Source organism: Megachile rotundata, chromosome 16 (genome assembly GCF_050947335.1).
Source record: "Megachile rotundata isolate GNS110a chromosome 16, iyMegRotu1, whole genome shotgun sequence".
NCBI lineage: Eukaryota > Metazoa > Arthropoda > Insecta > Hymenoptera > Megachilidae > Megachile > Megachile rotundata.
Window position 1 is genome coordinate 8,593,243 of NC_134998.1, and position 18,902 is coordinate 8,612,144.

Consider the following 18,902-nt stretch of genomic DNA (forward strand, 5'->3'; position numbering starts at 1 on the left):
CGGTTGAATTAGTTGAGTGGTGCAAAAGGAAAACGCGGACAAAGAAGTTGCAAAGTCAAGTATAAGAGCTTCAAGGTTCGGCAATATAAGGAGAGTGCACTATAACCGTCCTCGAAATTTTAAATTATACTTAAATAAAAAATTTCGTCAGTGTATATTGTCAAAAATTATGCATGCAATATAATAGGCAGTAAAAAATATAAAAATCGATACAACTTTATTATATTGAAACCAAGTTACAATGTTATTATACAGTTTGTTGGAACGCCAACTTACAGGACGTGGTTTCATTGTGCATACATGGCAACCATCTTGTTCTAGGAACAAGAGAAAATTACAACGTTGGTTATCGGTTCACGCTTTTGCGTTTGACTCTTTGGAAATATATCAACAGTTGTGAGGAATGTTGTACGAATTCGAAGTACGAGATAGTGGCGCCGCCATTTTGTTTGCGAGAACTACCCGCCATTTTGCTTACAGAAACTAGCCGCCATTTTGCTTGCAGAAACTAGCCGCCATTACGTGCTTCATTCTTACAGATGGACGCGCAAACAAAATTCGGTATATCATTATTAAAAATATATAAACAATCGTTATAGCCAAAAAATTTGTAGGACACTCATAGACCTTATTATCATTGAAAAGATTAAATAATTTATAATAATATAAATGTAAATTATTGATAGTGCAGAAGGACGTTGCTTGACAGTTAAATTAGTAAAGAAAATTATATAATTATTGAACAATTTATCAGAAAGAAAATATGAAGCAATAAACGAAGAGTGAACACAGGTGGCGCCACCATACATAAAAAAAATTGTGCGCAATTGAAATCATCGAACCCGACAATATTAAATTTATAAAATAATACGAGAATGAATAATATACGTTCTTTCTATGATTACAAAAAGTTCGAGATTCAAACTTGCAAAATTGATCGATATTATAACGTAAGAGATGCTTAAAATTACTTTTAACTGAGTGACGATTAAATAACAACGAAAACGTACTATTCGGGACAAAACATAGGTCGCTGTATATAAATGTTCCGTGTTAAAACCATGAATTACATGGGTACGTGAATGATCCGAGAATTTGTTAAACAATTGAAGTCATACTGAAATCATTAGCTTTTGAATATACTGGAATCGAGCTACTCTATTTAAATATCTATTTTACTGTACTGACTAGTCAAATGTAGGATTGTTTTAGTTATGGTTTGGTATTGTAGAGGGCGCCACGTGTTGGTGGATTTTGGGAAATTTAGGGAGAGTCTGGGGGAAAGTTGGGAAATATGGGTTATTATAGGGGATTTGGGGCTTTGGGGAGTTTAGGAGCTAGGGAATTTGAGTGAGTTGGAAATTTGGGAAATTGTGGATTTAGGAATTTGGGAATTTGGGGATTTAGGGATTTAGGAGCTAGGGAATTTGGAGTTGGGTAGTTTGGAAATTTGGGAAATTGCGAGTTTAGGGATTTAGAGAGTTGGGGAATCAGGGAGTTGTGGATTTAGGAAGTTGGGGAATTAGGGAGCTGAGGAATTAGGAAGTTGGGAATTTAGAGAGTTGGGGATTTACAGAGTTGGGGATTTAGAGAGTTGGGGAATTAGGGAGTTGGGGATTTAGAGAGTTGGGAACTTTGGGAAGTTGGGAAATTAGGGAGCTGAGGAATTAGGGAGTTGGGAATTTAGACAGTTGATGATTTAGAGTAGTTGGGGAATTAGGGAGTTCGGGATTTAGAGAGTTAGGAATTTAGGAAGTTGGGAATTTAGAGAGTTGGGGATTTAGAGAGTTGGGGAATTAGGGAGTTGAGGATTTAGAGAGTTGGGGACTTTGGGAAGTTGGGAAATTAGGGAGCTGAGGAATTAGGGAGTTGGGAATTTAGACAGTTGATGATTTAGAGAGTTGGGGAATTAGGGAGTTGGGGATTTAGAGAGTTGGGAATTTAGGAAGTTGGGAATTTAGACAGTTGATGATTTAGAGAATTGGGGAATTAGGGAGTTGGGGATTTAGAGTTGAGAATTTAGGAAGTTGGGAATTTAGAGAGTTGGGGATTTAGAAAGTTGGGGAATTAGGGAGTTGGGAATTTAGAGAGTTGGGGATTTAGAAAGTTGGGGAATTAGGGAGTTGGGGATTTAGAGAGTTGGGGACTTCGGGAAGTTGGGAAATTAGAGAGCTGAGGAATTAGGGATTTGGGAATTTAGATAATTGATGATTTAGAGAGTTAGGGATTTAGAGAGTTGGGAATTTAGGAAGTTCTGAATTTAGAAACTTGGAAATTTGATAATCCCCAAATTCTGAAATAAAACTACAGAAAAAAGTACCAAGGGAAACCTCTTCCCACTCTCCCACAACCAGTAATCCTACATTTCACTCGAATGTACCCACAGTCCGCCATCAAAGTTTCCATCATTCCCCAAATTTGATTGACTTTCATTTACACCATTTTATTCAACATTCATTGTTGGAGGCAAAAACAAATTCAATCATCTGCAAATAAAAAAACATAATCCGAGGGACCAGTGTACAAATAGTCACGAATAAATTAAAACAAAATTTTCGTCGATTAATATTTAAATCCAATTAAATTAAACTACATTCCAATAATAAATGTGAAGAAATAAAATAATGTAAATGTTAGTGATCTTGTAACACAGTGGTACCAACATGTTTTTATGGTGGCATCACTGTTCTCATCGAGTCACGTGATCCAAAACTTCAATGGCTGACCGTACATCGCTACGACGCGTATTTACAAAAACATACAAAAACATTTAATACTTTTGGAAAGAAGATCGCTTTGGACAGTTCCCGTTCGATCTGAACTTTCTCCGGCAAATTTCCACCATTTTTATGCAAAATACCCGCAAGATATATCAGAGTTACGCGGTGTTTCTCTTTAACCAATCATAAATTATGCCGTGACTTGCATTCACCCATCGGATGTTGGCTTCGGACTGTTCGATCGCTTGTTGGATCGTCCTTGTTGCGCTTCCTAGCTCTTCTTTGTGCTCCGTTGTGAAGTCGAGTAACTACAGAAAAAAATGACCATGTATTTTGCTGTCGATGTTTACTGTTTTTGTGTACTTACGTCTTTCAACTCGTATTTGGTGTTTATTGCCCTCGTGGCCGATTTGACTATGTTGTTGATGGTCAGTAGGGATGTTCCAAAGCTGTAACATAGATTTTTGGTGTAGTTTTCGGTGATTTTGATTAGGTACCTATTTTGTGCCAAAGTAATGTGAAGTTCTATCATGATCAGTCTTGCCTATACATGTACAGGCCGAACCGTGGGAGATATGAATTTTTGTCAGAGGACCAAACTTTCTTAGAATGGGCCAAAACCCCTAGGAAAACTGTGAAAAGTAGCGAAAGGTGACTGGCAGTGAGTCTGTGGGAGTAGAGTACCCCGGACACTATAAAACCCCTGCCCTACCACTCACAGGCTAAACCGTGCGAGATACGACTTTTTGTCATAGAACTAAACTTTCTTAGAATGGCCCAAAACCCCAAGAACAACTGTCAAAAGTAGTGAAAGGAGCCTGGGACTGTGTCTGTGGGAGTAGGGTACCCCAAACACTATAAAACCCCTGCCCTACCACTTACAGGCTAAACCGTGCGAGTTACGACTTTTTGTCAGAGGATCAAACTTTCTTAGAATGGCCCAAAACCCCAAGAACAACTGTCAAAAGTGCCGAAAGATAGCTGACAGTGCGTCTGTGGGAGTAGGGTACCCCAGACACTATAAAACCCCTGCCCTACCACTCACAGGCTAAACCGTGCGAGATACGACTTTTTGTCATAGAACCAAACTTTCTTAGAATGGCTCAAAACCCCAAGAACAATTGTCAAAAGTGCCGAAAGTTAGCTAACAAGGGCTTGAGGTTCGGGGAGCCCCCAGCGAGCTTCAAGTGAGCTTCAAGCAGCGTTATTTGATAATTCTGACAAATTATACTTAAATGCCGATTCAAAGCACCAAGTCTAACCTTGAGAGCCTTAAAATTCCAAATAGAACTTACTATTCCCTAAGTCGCGCCCATTTATTCCTAAAGAAGTTGAAGGCAAGCGGTTGTCCGATGGCGTTGCTGGCGACGGAGCTGAGAACCCGGCCGACATCTTGTTTCCTAATTCCAGAATTTTCCGTGATCGCCCAATCCAAATACCGGCTGAGCAGCCATGTTTCCCTGGTGCAACCCAGAGCGTGTAACAACAAATCCTTCTCGGAACCGACATTCGTTTCCAAATATCTCTGCCAGGCGAAGTTCCATTCCGTTTGCCCGCCGACTCGAATAGCTGTGCAGTATACGACCGTCTTCAAATTCGGCGATATACTGCGAAGAAAACGTCAGTTCATTTCACGAATGAAGGTGTCTTGAGACACAGTTGGGACTGAAAGTATAGAGTGTAGCTTACGGATTATTTTGAGTCGGATTCGGAGTGTTTCGCCAGTTGTAGAACTGTTTGACAGCGTTCTGTATACAATCTTCGTGGCCGAAGTTACATGCCCAGGTTAGCACATCGATGCGAGTGAAAACGGTCAGTTGAGGATCTCCTGGGTTATCTTTGAAACCGACTTGTTTGTAGACGTTGTCCAGCAACTTCAATATGTACACCTGTGGAAATGGTGAGATATTAAGATTGAAATGTGGTTGAAAGTATTCTGGAGTATTGTGGGAAATGTGGGAAATTACTGAAGTGGGGAAAATCATCAAATTCTAAAAACCCTGAATTTTCAAACTAGATTTCCTATTCCTACAAAATGCAAGTTCCTAAATCCCTAAATCCCTAAATCCCTAAATCCCTAAATTCCCAAATTCCCAACTCCCTAAATCCCCAACTCTCTAATTCCCCAGCTCCCTAAATCCCCAACTCTCCAAATCCCCAACTCTCTAAATTCCAAACTCTCCAAATTCCCAACTCTCTAAATTCCAAACTCTCCAAATTCCCAACTCTCTAAATCCCCAACTCCCCAATTCCCCAACTCTCTAAATTCCCAACTCTCTAAATCCCCAACTCTCTAAATCCCCAACTCTCCAAATCCCCAACTCTCTAAATTCCAAACCTTTCAAATTCCCAACTCTCTAAATTCCAATCTCTCCAAATTCCCAACTCTCTAAATCCCCAACTCCCTAATTCCCCAACTCTCTAAATTCCAAACCTTTCAAATTCCCAACTCTCTAAATTCCAATCTCTCCAAATTCCCAACTCTCTAAATCCCCAACTCCCTAATTCCCCAACTCTCTAAATTCCCAACTCTCTAAATCCCCAACTCTCTAAATCCCCATCTCCCTAATTCCCCAACTCTCTAATTTCCCATTTCCCTAAATCCCCAACTCCCTAAATCCCCAACTCTCTAATTCCCTATCTCCCTAAATCCCCAACTCCCTAAATCCCCAACTCTCTAAATTCCCAACTCTCTAAATCCCCAACTCCCTAATTCTCCAACTCTCTAAATCCCCAACTCTCTAAATTCCCAACTCTCTAAATTCCCAACTCTCTAAGTCCCTAACTCCTTAACTCCTCAAATCCTCGAACCCCCAAATCCTCACCCGAAATTTATCATAGCTCGACATCTTGATCAGCATATCATCCAAATAGTGCATGGCAGTGAGTGCAGCCTTCCAAGGGAGGTACTCCGTCTCGTGCGCCAAATACGAGGTGACATCCAACGCAGTAGCGTAATCCAATTTCCCAGCCCTGGCTAAGTTCAACGCGTCATCGATCAGCTGAGCCCGATTGATCGTCGAGATGTTCCTGAAGGACTCTTTGTTCAACTGTTTGATTATCATTTGCCAGTTTGCTCTGTCGTAGTTCACTCTGTAGTATCCTGTTAACACAGATCCAGTTTCAAGAACACTTCGCGACTACGTAAATATGCTAAGAAGAACAATCGTCCTTAACAATGTGCAAACTGTGAAAAGTTCAGGCTTAATTGATATTTAAGTTGAAGATTAGGTGACGTGCAAGATTTTTATTCCGAGATCAGTTTTTTTTAAAATACAGTGACTCAGGTACTGACGTAAATGAGTTGGCGCGCATTGTACTAATGGGCGGCCATTTTGAATGCAAACCGCGATTGCAAATGGCGGTCTGGCGTCAGCTGAGCGTTAGATACTTTTGTTGATTTTTGCAAAAATTATGAATTTATAAAAATATGACTGTAAATTTAATAGTCTCAAGACATAGTAACTACTTACTAATTGCACAATTTATAATTACAGAATTATAATTACAGAGTGACGAGAAATGTCCCTCTACAGACTCTGTTATCCTTACCAGTTTCTTGGATGTTAAAAATGACCCATTCTGAAGGACTCAAGTTGCCGTCGGATATAGTGATCGATTTTTCAGCCTTCATCCACTGAGAGGGTCGAGTGGTGTTGAAATCTAGCAGACGTTCGGTTGTGTAGGTTATGGGAATCCACCATAGAGGTTCAGTGTCGAATACGACAGTTGTGGTGCCATTTCGAAGTAGAAAACGTTCCTAATTACGAGATGGTATTTATGAGAATTATTTTATTTTATCAGTCGAAAAGTAAATGCAATGATTTGCTAGTAACGAACCTGTGTTAATGTTATTGCACCGTTGTCATAGTTTCTGGTGACAGTGACAACTGGGAAACCGGTCTGGAGAGTCCAGGTGTCCATGATCTTTTTTATGGTTATGGAGGTGTCGAGAACTTGGTCCTCGTGCGCCTGTTTGGTTAAGGCGTCCCATAGATCATTTTGCTCGGCACTTTGGTACGCTCTGTTGTTGATTAATCAATTTTTTTTAAAGAAGTTTAGAATTTTTGGAATTTTGGAATTTTCCAATATTATTTCAAGATCCACTTACTTTCCCTTTAGGTAATTTGTTAAGCCTTGTTTGAAGACTTCAGTGGTGAGGAAGTGATCCATCATTCTTATTATAGAAGCACCTGTTTGAGAACAAACATCGTTACTCATCAATTCAGTATTAGCACAGCAGTCAAAACTCTTTCTCCTTGTGAAAACATATGATACCTTTGCCATATGAAATTTTGTCAAAAATTTCGCTGATCTCATCTGGATGACGCACTCTGATCGATATCGGGTGTGAAGATTCTAAGGCATCCAATCCAAAAACATTCTGCAGGTCATGTACAACGAATTGTTCTAGGATTTTCCAGGTTGGCTCTACCTATCAAACAAAGATAGAAATACTAATACTCTTGATAAGTGTCCACATGTAAGTTTATGTTCCATTCGAAAGAGACTTTAGACAGGTGCCCTCGGTAACTGTCCACACGATACCTTCAAATTTTAGACAGCTTCAGATGTCGACAATCGACATACAGATAACCCACGAGATGCCGCGTGACCCAAAGTAAAAGAAGCTCCTCACCGTGAACACTTCCAGTTACATTTCGGCGCATAAGAATAATAATGACAACAACTGCCGAAGGCAATGGCTATCTCGCTCACTCGAGAGACGTTTGCCGACTCTCATTGTTTTTCGCCTAATCGGTGCGCGTGACCGGCGAGAGCCAATTGTTCCGCCGAAAATACGTGTGAGGCGTCCATTTTTCTATTCTGACTAGCTCTTCTAAACACGTCGGCTTCGCGAGCCAACTCGTGGGTTGACATCGGTATTGTACTTTTGGGCGCCATCTTAAATGTATACCGATTGCAAATGGCGGTTTGGCGTCAGCTGAGAATATGGAGATTTGAAAGCTTGAGAATTTGGAAATTTGGTAATTGGGAAATTGAGAATTGGGGGTATGGAATTGGGTAATGTGGGAATTGGGGAATGTGGGAATTGGGGAATGTGAGAATTGGGGATTGTGAGAATTGGGGATTGTGAGAATTGGGGAATGTGGAAATTGGGGAATGCGGGAATTGGGGAATTATGGAATTGGGGAATGAGGGAATTGGGGAATGAGGGAATTGGGGAATATGGGACTTGGGGAATATGGGAATTGGGGAATGTGGGAATTGGGGAATTATGGAATTGGGGAATGAGGGAATTGGGGAATGTGGGAATTGGGGAATGTGGGAATTGGGGAATGTGGGAATTGGGGAATGTGGGAATTGGGAAATGTGGGAATTGTGGAATGTGGAATTAGAAAATGTGGGAATTGAGAAAAGTGGAATTGGGTAATGTGGCAATTGGGGAAAGTGGAATTAGGAAATTGGAAAATCGATAATTTGAGAATTTGTAAATATAGAAATTTACGGATGTAGAAATCTAAAGATACAGAAATTTACAATTTCAAGAATCTCTAAATTTGGAAAATTGCAACCGTAACCACTCTAAACACAGCTCCAAGTGCCAACTCGTGGGTTGACATCGGTATTGTACTTTTGGGCGCCATCTTAAATGTACACCGATTGCAAATGGCGGTTTGGCGTCAGCAGATTTTTGCTGTTCATGCGCTAACTCGTGGGTTGACATTATTAACGATAGTAACATAAAATTGATGAACTTACTGCGTTAATACCAATGTACTCCACGTAACTAGCGAAGCCTTCGTTCAGCCAAAGGTCTGTCCACCAGCTTGGTGTTACCAAATTGCCAAACCACTGATGAGCGAGTTCGTGGGACACTACGGTGGCCACTCGGTGCTGGTTGCTACTGGTTGATACACCTTCTTGGTACAACATGGCGGTCTCTCTGCGAACGTAGTTCAAATTTGCAAATTATATTTTCTCTAGCTCTTCAAGTTGATAACTCTTCAAATTTTTATTTCTGTAAATTCCCACTTGTTCAAGTACCAATCACCCTATATCTCCAACTCCTCCATTTTATAACTTTTCAAATTTCTACCTCCTCAAATATCCAACTCACATTCCCAATTCTCCAACATCCCAAATCTCAAATCCCAACTCTTCCACATCCCAAATCCCAAAATCTTCAAATCTCCATACCTGTCCCCCTTCAAATTCCCTTTCTAAGTGCCCTGTCACTCCGTAGTAATATAACAAGTATAGTATCTAGTGCGTAAAGCATCCACGAAAACAAAGTAATATTACCTGTAAGTAATAAGACCCCAGTTCTCCATAGCGCCAGCTGAGAAGTCCGGAAGTGCCACATTGTCTATCTTAGGAAGAGGGAACTTGATCTTGAAGTAGTCCTCGTAGTATTCGAGTATCTTCGGGCCGATCTGCAAGCAATATTGTGCTTGCTTGATCGCATCGTGTCTCGCCCAGACCCTAAATTTCCCAGATTCGGATTTCAACACATCGAAGTCCGAGACAATGAAGGCGACCAGGTAAGTGGACATTGGCACCGAACGTTCATAATGGTCCCACATGTATGATGGCAAGCCAGGCCTGGTAACAGTTGACATCAAATATTTACTTAAAATATTAAATTTAATAAATACTTATTGTATAACAAATTTAATAAATATTTTTTAATACGTTATGAACTCGATAAATATTTAATATATTTTGTGTATAATAAATATTGTTACGAGTCTAAGAAATATTATTTAGTATATTGCAAGAATAAAATTGTTTATTACGTTGTGAATACACATTCTTGAAAATATTCTCAAAGAGGCTAATTAATCCGACGAAAACATTGCCATCACTCTAAATAGCATCATCGTATCAAGTCAATTTTTGTGATGACTTTAATCGATTCGTCCCTGAAGAAATTGAACGATACGGGAAAAAAATCACACAGGAAAAAGACGCTGTGAAAAAATCGCGTAAATGTTTTGAAACTGTAGGAAACAATTTTGTTGAGTTTAATGGCAGTTGTTAAAATAATTATGAATACTCTAATCGACACAGACCCAGACTCGAGGTCAAAGATGCGACACCATCAATCTACGTAAACTTATGACTCAATTTCAGCAGCTTCCATGAAATTGTTCTGAAACTAGATTCCACTCGTTTCAATTATATATTTGACCTAACCGGGGATACTTCACAGTTGAGGCAATGTCAATCCACGAAATGTACGAAGAATATCGCGTTGCGTGCGAAACTGTTGTCTCTGAGGACGTACGAGAACTACAGGCTCTCTCAAAAATAATGCATTCTAGTAGGTTTCATAGATAAAAGGGCACTGTAGGTAAAGAGTATAAATATATTGGTTTCCCTAGAAAAACTAAGGACAAACCATCGTAACATTAATAAATTAATAGAATGAATAAATGATAAACTAATATACAGTCATAAGGAGACCACAGGACAAATGTTCAGTGACGATCATCAGCGACACAAGATTTAATATATTTAATAAAGCTCTACTTCATAAACAAGTGAACGGCTATAGAAATGTGGCAAAAGTGCTCTACACTCACACAGGCATAGGCTCTCCTTTTCTCGGCATGTTCGAAATAGATGTCATGTTTCTTGGACGAGCGATGCTGATCTGGAATCTGGCCTTCAGAGCCGGCTCGTCGAAGCAAGGGAAGGCACGTCGCGCATCCGTCGGCTGAAACTGTGTCGTTGCGATCCATCTGAAACACGCGATCGAAATTATGAGAATGTCTCATTAAATAAACATAAGTTGTCACGTTTGAAATATGACGAGACCGTTGTACTTGATGAAAAGGCTTGGGAAGGTGCATCTTCTAATAGTACGATTACTTCAATAACGAGTGGGCTATTATTTAAATTTTATGTAAGATTGCAAGTTTCAAGTTGAGGTTTCAAGTTGAGGAGGTTTCAAGTTTCAAGTTTCAAGTTTCAAGTTTCAAGTATAAAGTATTAAGTTTCAAGTTGCAAATATCAAGTTTCAAGTTTCAAATATCAAGTATAAAATATTAAGTTTCAAGTTCCAAATATCAAGTTTCAAGTTTGAAGTATCAAGTTTCAAGTATCCAATTTCAAGTTTCAAGTATACAGTATTAAGTTTCAAATACCAAGTTTCAAGTTTCAAGTATAAAGTATTAAGTTTCAAGTTTCAAATATCAAGTATAAAATATTAAGTTTCAAGTTCCAAATACCAAGTTTCAAGTTTGAAGTATCAAGTTTGAAGTATCAAGTTTCAAGTTTCAAGTTTCAAGTATACAGTATTAAGTTTTAAGTTCCAAATATCAAGTTTCAAGTTTGAAGTATCAAGTTTCAAGTTTAAGTTCAGGTTTAACTGTAAGTTTATGTTACTTTACATTGACCTCCTAACCTACAAGGTTTTTAGCAGACCCTGCAAACTACCGATGTCAACAAATTAGCTCAGCTGACGCCAAACCGCCATTTGCAATCGGTGTACATTTAAGATGGCGCCTAAAAGTACAATACCGATGTCAACCCACGAGTTGGCGCGCGAAGCCGACGTGTTTAGAAGAGCTAGTCAGAATAGAAAAATGGACGCCTCACACGTATTTTCGGCGGAACAATTGGCTCTCGCCGGTCACGCGCACCGATTAGGCGAAAAACAATGAGAGTCGGCAAACGTCTCTCGAGTGAGCGAGATAGCCATTGCCTTCAGCAGTTGTTGTCATTATTATTCTTATGCGCCGAAATGTAACTGGAAGTGTTCACGGTGAGGAGCTTCTTTTACTTTGGGTCACGCGGCATCTCGTGGGTTATCTGTATGTCGATTGTCGACATCTGAAGCTGTCTAAAATTTGAAGGTATCGTGTGGACAGTTACCGAGGGCACCTATCTAAAGTCTCTTTCGAATGGAACATAAACTTGCATGTGGACACTTATCAAGGGCTATCTAAAATTTGAAGACATGTGGATTATCGAAGTCTATGTAAACTATACCTTGCAAAATTAAATCTAAAATACATATGGACACTTATGATGACCTAGAGCTATCTAAAATTTGAAGCTGTCTACATGTGCACCTATCTAAAGTTTACTCTTTCATCTAAACCACTGGACAATTATCAATCTAGACCTATTTAAAACACTGTCTTTAAAATACTGTCTATAAAGCACTGTCTATAAAATACTGTCTATAAAGCACTGCCTATAAAATACTGTCTATAAAACACTGTCTATAAAATACTGTTTAATACACCTCGCCATCTCCTAGTTTGACTGTAGGTTCATATCACAGGAAGATACCTTTTTTGAAGGCATAGTCTATGTCGAAACGAAGTTGTATTAACGTATCTCGGCCATTTACCTCGTCTGGCCATCGACGGTGTACGAGCTTCTGTAGAAGCCTTGCAAGTAGTCTTTCAGATGACCAACGAACTTGAGATGCAGCACGTATTGCTTGCCCCTTTTCAACGTGTCCGACGTTCTAATCACGTGAAACTGCCGTTCAGTGTCGTTCTCTTGACCCATGATTTTGATCGTGTTGCTGTTGTTGCTGGTAGCCGAGTACTCCTTGATGTTCGTGAAACCCAAGTCGATCATCATGTCCACCGCGTGCAACGTTATGTTTCTAGTGTCCTCGGTGACGTTCACTAAAATTTTCACCTGCGAACGCATTGAATACATAAATTCAACACCGGGAAAGTGATTTGGGAATTTCTTTTGGTCAAATTTTTTGATTGAATTTTGTTTAGGTTAATATCTGGACGTTGGGAAAGAAGAAAATGAAACGTAAATGTATTAATTATTCAGCTCTTGAACTCTTTCGAAACATCGAGCAACTTGTCGATTTCTCTTTGCAATCGTTTGAAACGGACAAAAAGAAAGAAACCGGTCTCGGTTACTCGATTCTTTCGTAACTGATATTAAACGTTTCAGCATAAATTCCTCGATCAGATACAAATCACATTTCCCTTCAAAGGAATAAATAAATAAATCGTCTCTTCTCGCGTTAATCCTCCGATATCGCGACAATCTCTCTCCGATCAGGAAACCCCGTAGTCGCTCGCGAAAATCTGTGAGCAATTATAAAAACGTATTTTTTCGTTCGTGAAAGGTGAAAGAGGAAAAAGCGTAGAAAATAACAGCTCGGTTCGTGCAACACGTATACCGTTACGAAATCGATGTCGATCGAATAACCAGTTTTCGCACGATCACCGAGATATGTTAATCAGCATGCTGCTGGTGTCCGTAGAAAATTCTCGTTCAAGGATATGCAAAGAGACTCCGGGCGAGAGGAGCATCCCTGCTGAGGTCAAATACTTCGGCTAATGTGAACCTGACTGCTTGATTATTCTACAAATTTCTTCGTTTCTATGCGACGACGCGCTATTTCCAATTAGGTTATCCAATCTTAGCTCTCTACTATGTAATTAAATTCTATACACGACGGTATAAGCTAAATGATTCGGTCCCCTAGGGAAATTGCCGATATCGGAACTGGTTATACATGTATACGATGCTCGTTATTATACTTGAGATATTTCGTATATTCTTAGTCGTTGGTACCAGTAGTAGTAATAGGGTTGGATATGTAGGGTTTCTAGGGATTTCTGGGAGATTTGGAGAATCTAGGGACTTTGAAGGAAGGTTAGAACGCTGGAAAATTGCGATGAGTAATGGTATTTGTTATAGTACTCGAGATATTTCATATATTCTAAGCTATCAGTGTGAGTGGTGTGGGTATATAGGGTTTCTAGGGATTTTCGGGAGATTTGGAGAATCTAGGGATCTTGTAGGAAGGTTAGAACGCTGGAAAATTGCGATGAGTATCGATATTTGTTATAGTACTCGAGATTTTTCATTTATTCCGAGTCATCAGTACGAGTGGTGTGGGTGTATAGGGTTTCTAGGGACTTTCAAGACATTTGGAGAATCTAGGGACTTTAGGAGAATGTTAGAATGCTTGAAAGTTCCGATGAGTATCAGTGTTTATTACAGTACTCGAGATATTTCGTTTATTGTAAGCCATCAATACTAGTTGTATTGGATATATAGGGTTTCTAGGGAATTTCGGGAGATTTGGAGAATCTAGGGATCTTGGAGGAAGGTTAGAACGCTGGAAAACGGCGATAAGTATTGGTATTTGTTATAGTACTCGAGATATTTCATTTATTCTGAGTCATCAGTATGAGTGGTGTGGGCGTATAGGGTTTCTAGGGATTTTCGGGAGATTTGGAGAATTTAGGGACTTTGGGAGAACGGTAGAACGCTGGACAATTGCGATGAGTATTGGTATTTGTTATAGTACTCGAGATATTTCATGTATTCTAAGCCATCAGTGCGAGTGGTATGGATATATAGGGTGTCCAGGGACATTTGGAGAATCTAGGGATTTTTAGATGACATTGTAACACTGAAGAGGTAGAATGGATGCTACTATTCACTATAATAGACAAGAGATATCATTTATGATATATCATTACTATAAATACTGTGAACCTATGTAAAATCTTAGGGACTTTAAAGAATCTAGGGACTCTACAATGTCATAAGCTTGAAGTGTTAGAAAATGGGTGAATTTTAGGACTGTACTAGGGGACCATAACTGTCTAACCTTGAGAATATAGAGATTTAGGGAATCTTGAAAATACAGGTTAGCACAGTAACCTTGAGACCTTAAGGAACTAGTGAACCTTAGAGAACTAGGGGGACCTAGTAGAACCCTGGAAAATTTTGAACTTCTAAGAAATTGCAGAATTATAAGTCTTTGGAATTCTGAGAAAAATGCTGGAAAATGGGTCCCTAAGTAATCTTGATATCCTAGGGAAATTATAATAACTGGAAAAGCTTGACATCCTAGGGAAATTATAACAACTGGAGGAGCTGGACATCCTAGGGAAATTATAACAACTGGAACAGCTTAACATTTTAGGGAAATCATAACAACTGGAAGAGCTTGATATCCTAGGGAAATTATAACAACTGGAAAAGCTTGACATCCTAGGGAAATTGTAACAACTGGAAGAGCTTGATATCCTAGGGAAATTATAACAACTGGAAAAGCTTGACATCCTAGGGAAATTGTAACAACTGGAAGAGCTTGATATCCTAGGGAAATTATAATAATTGGAAGAGCTTGATATCCTAGGAAAGTTATAACAACTGGAAGAGCTTGATATCTTAGGGAAATTATAACAACTGGAAGAGCTTGATATCCTAGGGAAATTATAACAACCTGAAGAGCTTGATATCTTAGGGAAATTATAACAACTGGAAGAGCTTGATATCCTAGGGAAATTATAACAACTGGAAGAGCTTGACATCCTAGGGAAATTGTAACAACTGGAAGAGCTTGATATCCTAGGGAAATTATAATAACTGGAAGAACTCGACACCCTAGGGAAATTATAACAACTGGAAGATCTTAATATCCTAGGAAAATTGTAACTATTATAAAAACTTGACATCCTAGAGAAATTATACCCATCAGAAATACTAATCACCCAATAAATAAATACTTAAATTCAATAAATACTCACCTCACCATTGAAGGTAAAATTCCCTTCCCAAATAAAAGGTATCAGTCTCAGCTCATACAATTCTGGCACCACGGACCTAGGTAATCTAACATCCAATTTCTGTTTGCTCGACGAATCGCTGGAAAATATACCACGAGATTCGAACACCGCGTTGCCGAGATCATTGCAAGGCTTCGCGTCCTTCTCCTCGAGACACGGCGCAAGATGGTAGACCAGAAGTCCTGTGACCACCAGCGATATAAGGAAAGCAGCTGTCAAGAGAAATGCACCGCAGGGAGACACCGTGCAGCCTCTTTTACGACCGAATGTTGTTGTGTGCGCGTCCATCATTGCCAAAACCTCGCGGGACTGGGTCATATCACGCGACAACCTGCAATTTAAGAACAGAGTTAATTTTGCGCGGGAAATTCAAATTTAGATATTTTAGATATTATGTAATTTTTTAATTTGGAGATCTAGGGTTTTATAGGTGGGAAATTAGCAAGATTTTATCGAATTTTTGTTTACTGCAAATTTAGAGACTTGAGAATTGTTTTTAGTGCAAATTTATAAATTTAATAATTATCGAATTTTCATTCTTTTTGTAATAAATTTGGATATTTTTAAATTAGAGAATTTTCTATAGCAATGTTTGAATAGTTAAACATAGCATGAAATTCAATTTATACGACTCTCTCCACAATTTTGTACACTTTCACCTACAGTCCCAATCAAGGCCATATAGCGAGAGCTACCATTTTTCATTAGAGTTAAAGACACATCACTACTCTCACATTTTTCAAATAAAATTTTGCATTAATTTCAGTAAAATGAAAATTCGACAAAAATGATTGAACAACTTCGTCGTAACGAAAACTCCCGCCATTTTCACAGAACCTTACGTAACCTCGTTCCGTATGCAACAAGTGTCGTTTACTTTTATGCGATCGAATGATTCATAGTCGGTAAAAGGCGCTGAATAATTACCAGCATCCTTTCTCGCTAAAAGACTGAACGTGTTGATTCCGAACGTGAAATTATTTTTAATGATCGGTTGCCTTCACCCTGTTTACACCGGCCAGGAAGTTTCACAGGGACAATCACGGACTTGCTGTGTTTCGCCATAAACTCTAATCGTGTCGTGTGTCGAACGATCGAACCGGCATGAAAAACTCGCTACGGAGCTAATAAATACTTGGGCAAACAAAGCTGGTGTAAAAAGTACTTTGTTTACGATTGGTTAGGCAGACTTTGTCGGTACAGTTTAGCGCGAAAGTTTTCGATCGATCGAATGGTCTTAGTGGAGGTAAAATGAACGTTAATTTTTATGAAATGTTTATGGGAAATTATAGACAGTATTTTGTAAAACTTGTTATTAGTACAATGATTTTAATGAAAATGTAAGAACATTATATTTTATGTTAAAGAAGTTTGAAAAATAGAAATGTAGATTTATGAAGACATTTTGTAAAACATATTGTGAGTACAATAATTTTAATGAAAATATAGGAAGATTATATTTTATTTCAATAAAGTTTGAAAAATATAAAGATAGATGTATTAAGACATTTTTTAAAACATATTGTGAGTACAATAATTTTAATGAAAATACAGGGACGATTATATTTTATGTTAAAGAAGTTTGAAAAATATAAATGTAGATTTATTAAGACATTTTATAAAACATATTGTGAGTACAATAATTTTAATGAAAATATAGGAACATTATATTTTATTTCAATGAAGTTTGAAAAATATAAATATAAATGTATTTAAACATTTTATAAAACATATTGTGAGTACAATAATTTTAATGAAAATACAGGGACGATTATATTTTATGTTAAAGAAGTTTGAAAAATATAAATGTAGATTTATTAAGACATTTTATAAAACATATTGTGAGTACAATAATTTTAATGAAAATATAGGAACATTATATTTTATTTCAATGAAGTTTGAAAAATATAAATATAAATGTATTTAAACATTTTATAAAACATATTGTGAATACAATAATTTTAATGAAAATACAGGGACGATTATATTTTATGTTAAAGAAGTTTGAAAAATATAAATGTAGATATATTAAGACATTTTATAAAGCATATTGTGAGTACAATAATTTTAATGAAAATATAGGAAGACTATATTTTATTTCAATGAAGTTTGAAAAATATAAATATAGTATTTTAAAACATTTTATGAAACACATTATAAGTACAATAATTTTAATGAAATGTAGATACATTATATTTTATGTCAATGAAGTTTGAAAAATAATAAAATTATCCCTAAATAAAAAAATTCCTAATCTTCCCCCATTATCAAAATTCCCCAAACTTCCATGTACCAGTCTCCCTAAATATTGAAATCCCTAAGCGTTAAAATCCTTAACATTCCCTAACTATCAAAATTCCCAAATTTCCATGTACCAGTCTCCCTAAATACCCAAGGCTTCAATACCCTCAAAATATCCCTAAATATCTCTAAAAATCCCTAATACTTCCCAACTATCAAAATTCCCAAATTTCCATGTACCAGTCTCCCTAAATACCCAAATTCTTCAATACCCTCAAGATATCCCTAAATATCCCTAAAAATCCCTAATACTTCCCAATTATAAAAATCCCCAAATTTCCATGTACCAGTCTCCCTAAATACCCAAAGCCTCAATACCTCCAAAATATCCCTAAATATCCCTAAAAAACCCTAATACTCTCCAACTATCAAAATCCCTAAATTTCCATATTCTATCCTTCCCAAATACCCAAATCCCTAAACATTAAAATCCTTAACACTCCCCAACTATCAAAACCCTCCAAATTTCAAAGTACCAACCTCCCCAAAACCCAGACCCCAAAACCGTAAGATCCCCAAAACACCCAGCCCCAAAACTCAAATTTCCATCTACAAAATCCCAAACCACAGCATTCCACGCCACATTTCACAAATCCTTCATCCTCACCATAAACCGTCATCCCTTAAACCGTTCTAAAAAAACCTGTTTCCCGACACTTTCCCTATTACAACGATCACAGCCATAAATATCCTCCACAACAAAATATTAAAACGAAAGAAAATGGAAATCGCCAGAATTTTCCTGTACGTACCATGTACGGCTGACGGGAACGTTACAGCGCGACTTGCCACGTGGTCGAACGCCAGCCAAATAAATTAATTTTATTAACAATCAATTCTTCGATCAATTACTAAACAAAACCACACTGGACACACGAAACGTTGCTGATATTCTAACGAACTGTTAGTTGTTCTCAAACTAAGATCGGCAGGAAGCGTAGCGCGCGCTGCCTCCTGCTCAGCTCGGTGCTTTGCGCGCGACTGTCGCTGATTCCGCAACGCGAGCCGCCTCGAGCTTCCTGCACGATCGGCCTCTTACTCAGGTGCTGAAGTTTCCGGTTTGCCTAACTTCCAAATTCTTCCTTTTCTCGAGGCTTTAATCGCGTGGTCTCGATTTAAAGGTCTTTTAAATTGATACCCGTCAGGCAACTGTGGAGCAACGTTCTGTTTACGGCGTTGACCTTGACAGTGATCTTCACGCGTTGCCAATTGCATGTGGTGGGATAGAGTGGGATACTGGAAAGGCGTTGGCAAGTTTATTAAATTTGCGGGTTTCTGAATTTTTTGTGTGAGTGAATTTTTGGATTGTTGGATTTGGGGTGTATGAGTGCTGTGCGTG

The 18,902-nt window shown here is 38.2% G+C and overlaps 1 protein-coding gene across 2 annotated transcripts; it reads right to left on the reverse strand.

Annotated features, from left to right (window-relative positions):
- Positions 1-200: 200 nt before the first annotated feature.
- On the reverse strand, positions 201-18,697 carry superdeath (Suppressor of ER stress-induced death). Of its 2 annotated transcripts, none has more exons than XM_012292685.2 (15): positions 18,316-18,697; positions 15,224-15,593; positions 12,049-12,347; positions 10,271-10,429; positions 8,988-9,287; positions 8,445-8,628; positions 6,999-7,155; positions 6,832-6,913; positions 6,561-6,744; positions 6,273-6,480; positions 5,546-5,823; positions 4,410-4,609; positions 4,016-4,327; positions 3,088-3,169; positions 201-3,028 (listed from the first exon to the last, which is right to left on the reverse strand). In XM_012292685.2, exons 2-15 carry the CDS (start codon positions 15,578-15,580, stop codon positions 2,879-2,881), a joined length of 2,952 nt encoding a protein of 983 aa, XP_012148075.1. In that variant the 5' UTR covers positions 15,581-15,593; positions 18,316-18,697; the 3' UTR covers positions 201-2,878. The 2 variants fall into 2 exon arrangements, with proteins under 2 accessions (XP_012148075.1, XP_012148076.1); XM_012292686.2 differs by lacking the exon at positions 18,316-18,697 and adding an exon at positions 16,190-16,369.
- Between the last annotated feature and the right edge of the window lie 205 nt (positions 18,698-18,902).

Bases quoted from the DNA above. Each gene is read 5' to 3' on its own strand.
- superdeath (XM_012292685.2), bottom strand. From the start codon at position 15,580: ATGACCCAGTCCCGCGAGGTTTTGGCAATGATGGACGCGCACACAACA. The intron at 5,824-6,272 runs GTAAGGATAACA...CTGTGTTAACAG, and splicing joins TTTTAACATCCAAGAAACTG to GATACTACAGAGTGAACTAC. The intron at 3,170-4,015 runs GTAAGTTCTATT...TCTATGTTACAG, and splicing joins TGGGCGCGACTTAGGGAATA to CTTTGGAACATCCCTACTGA.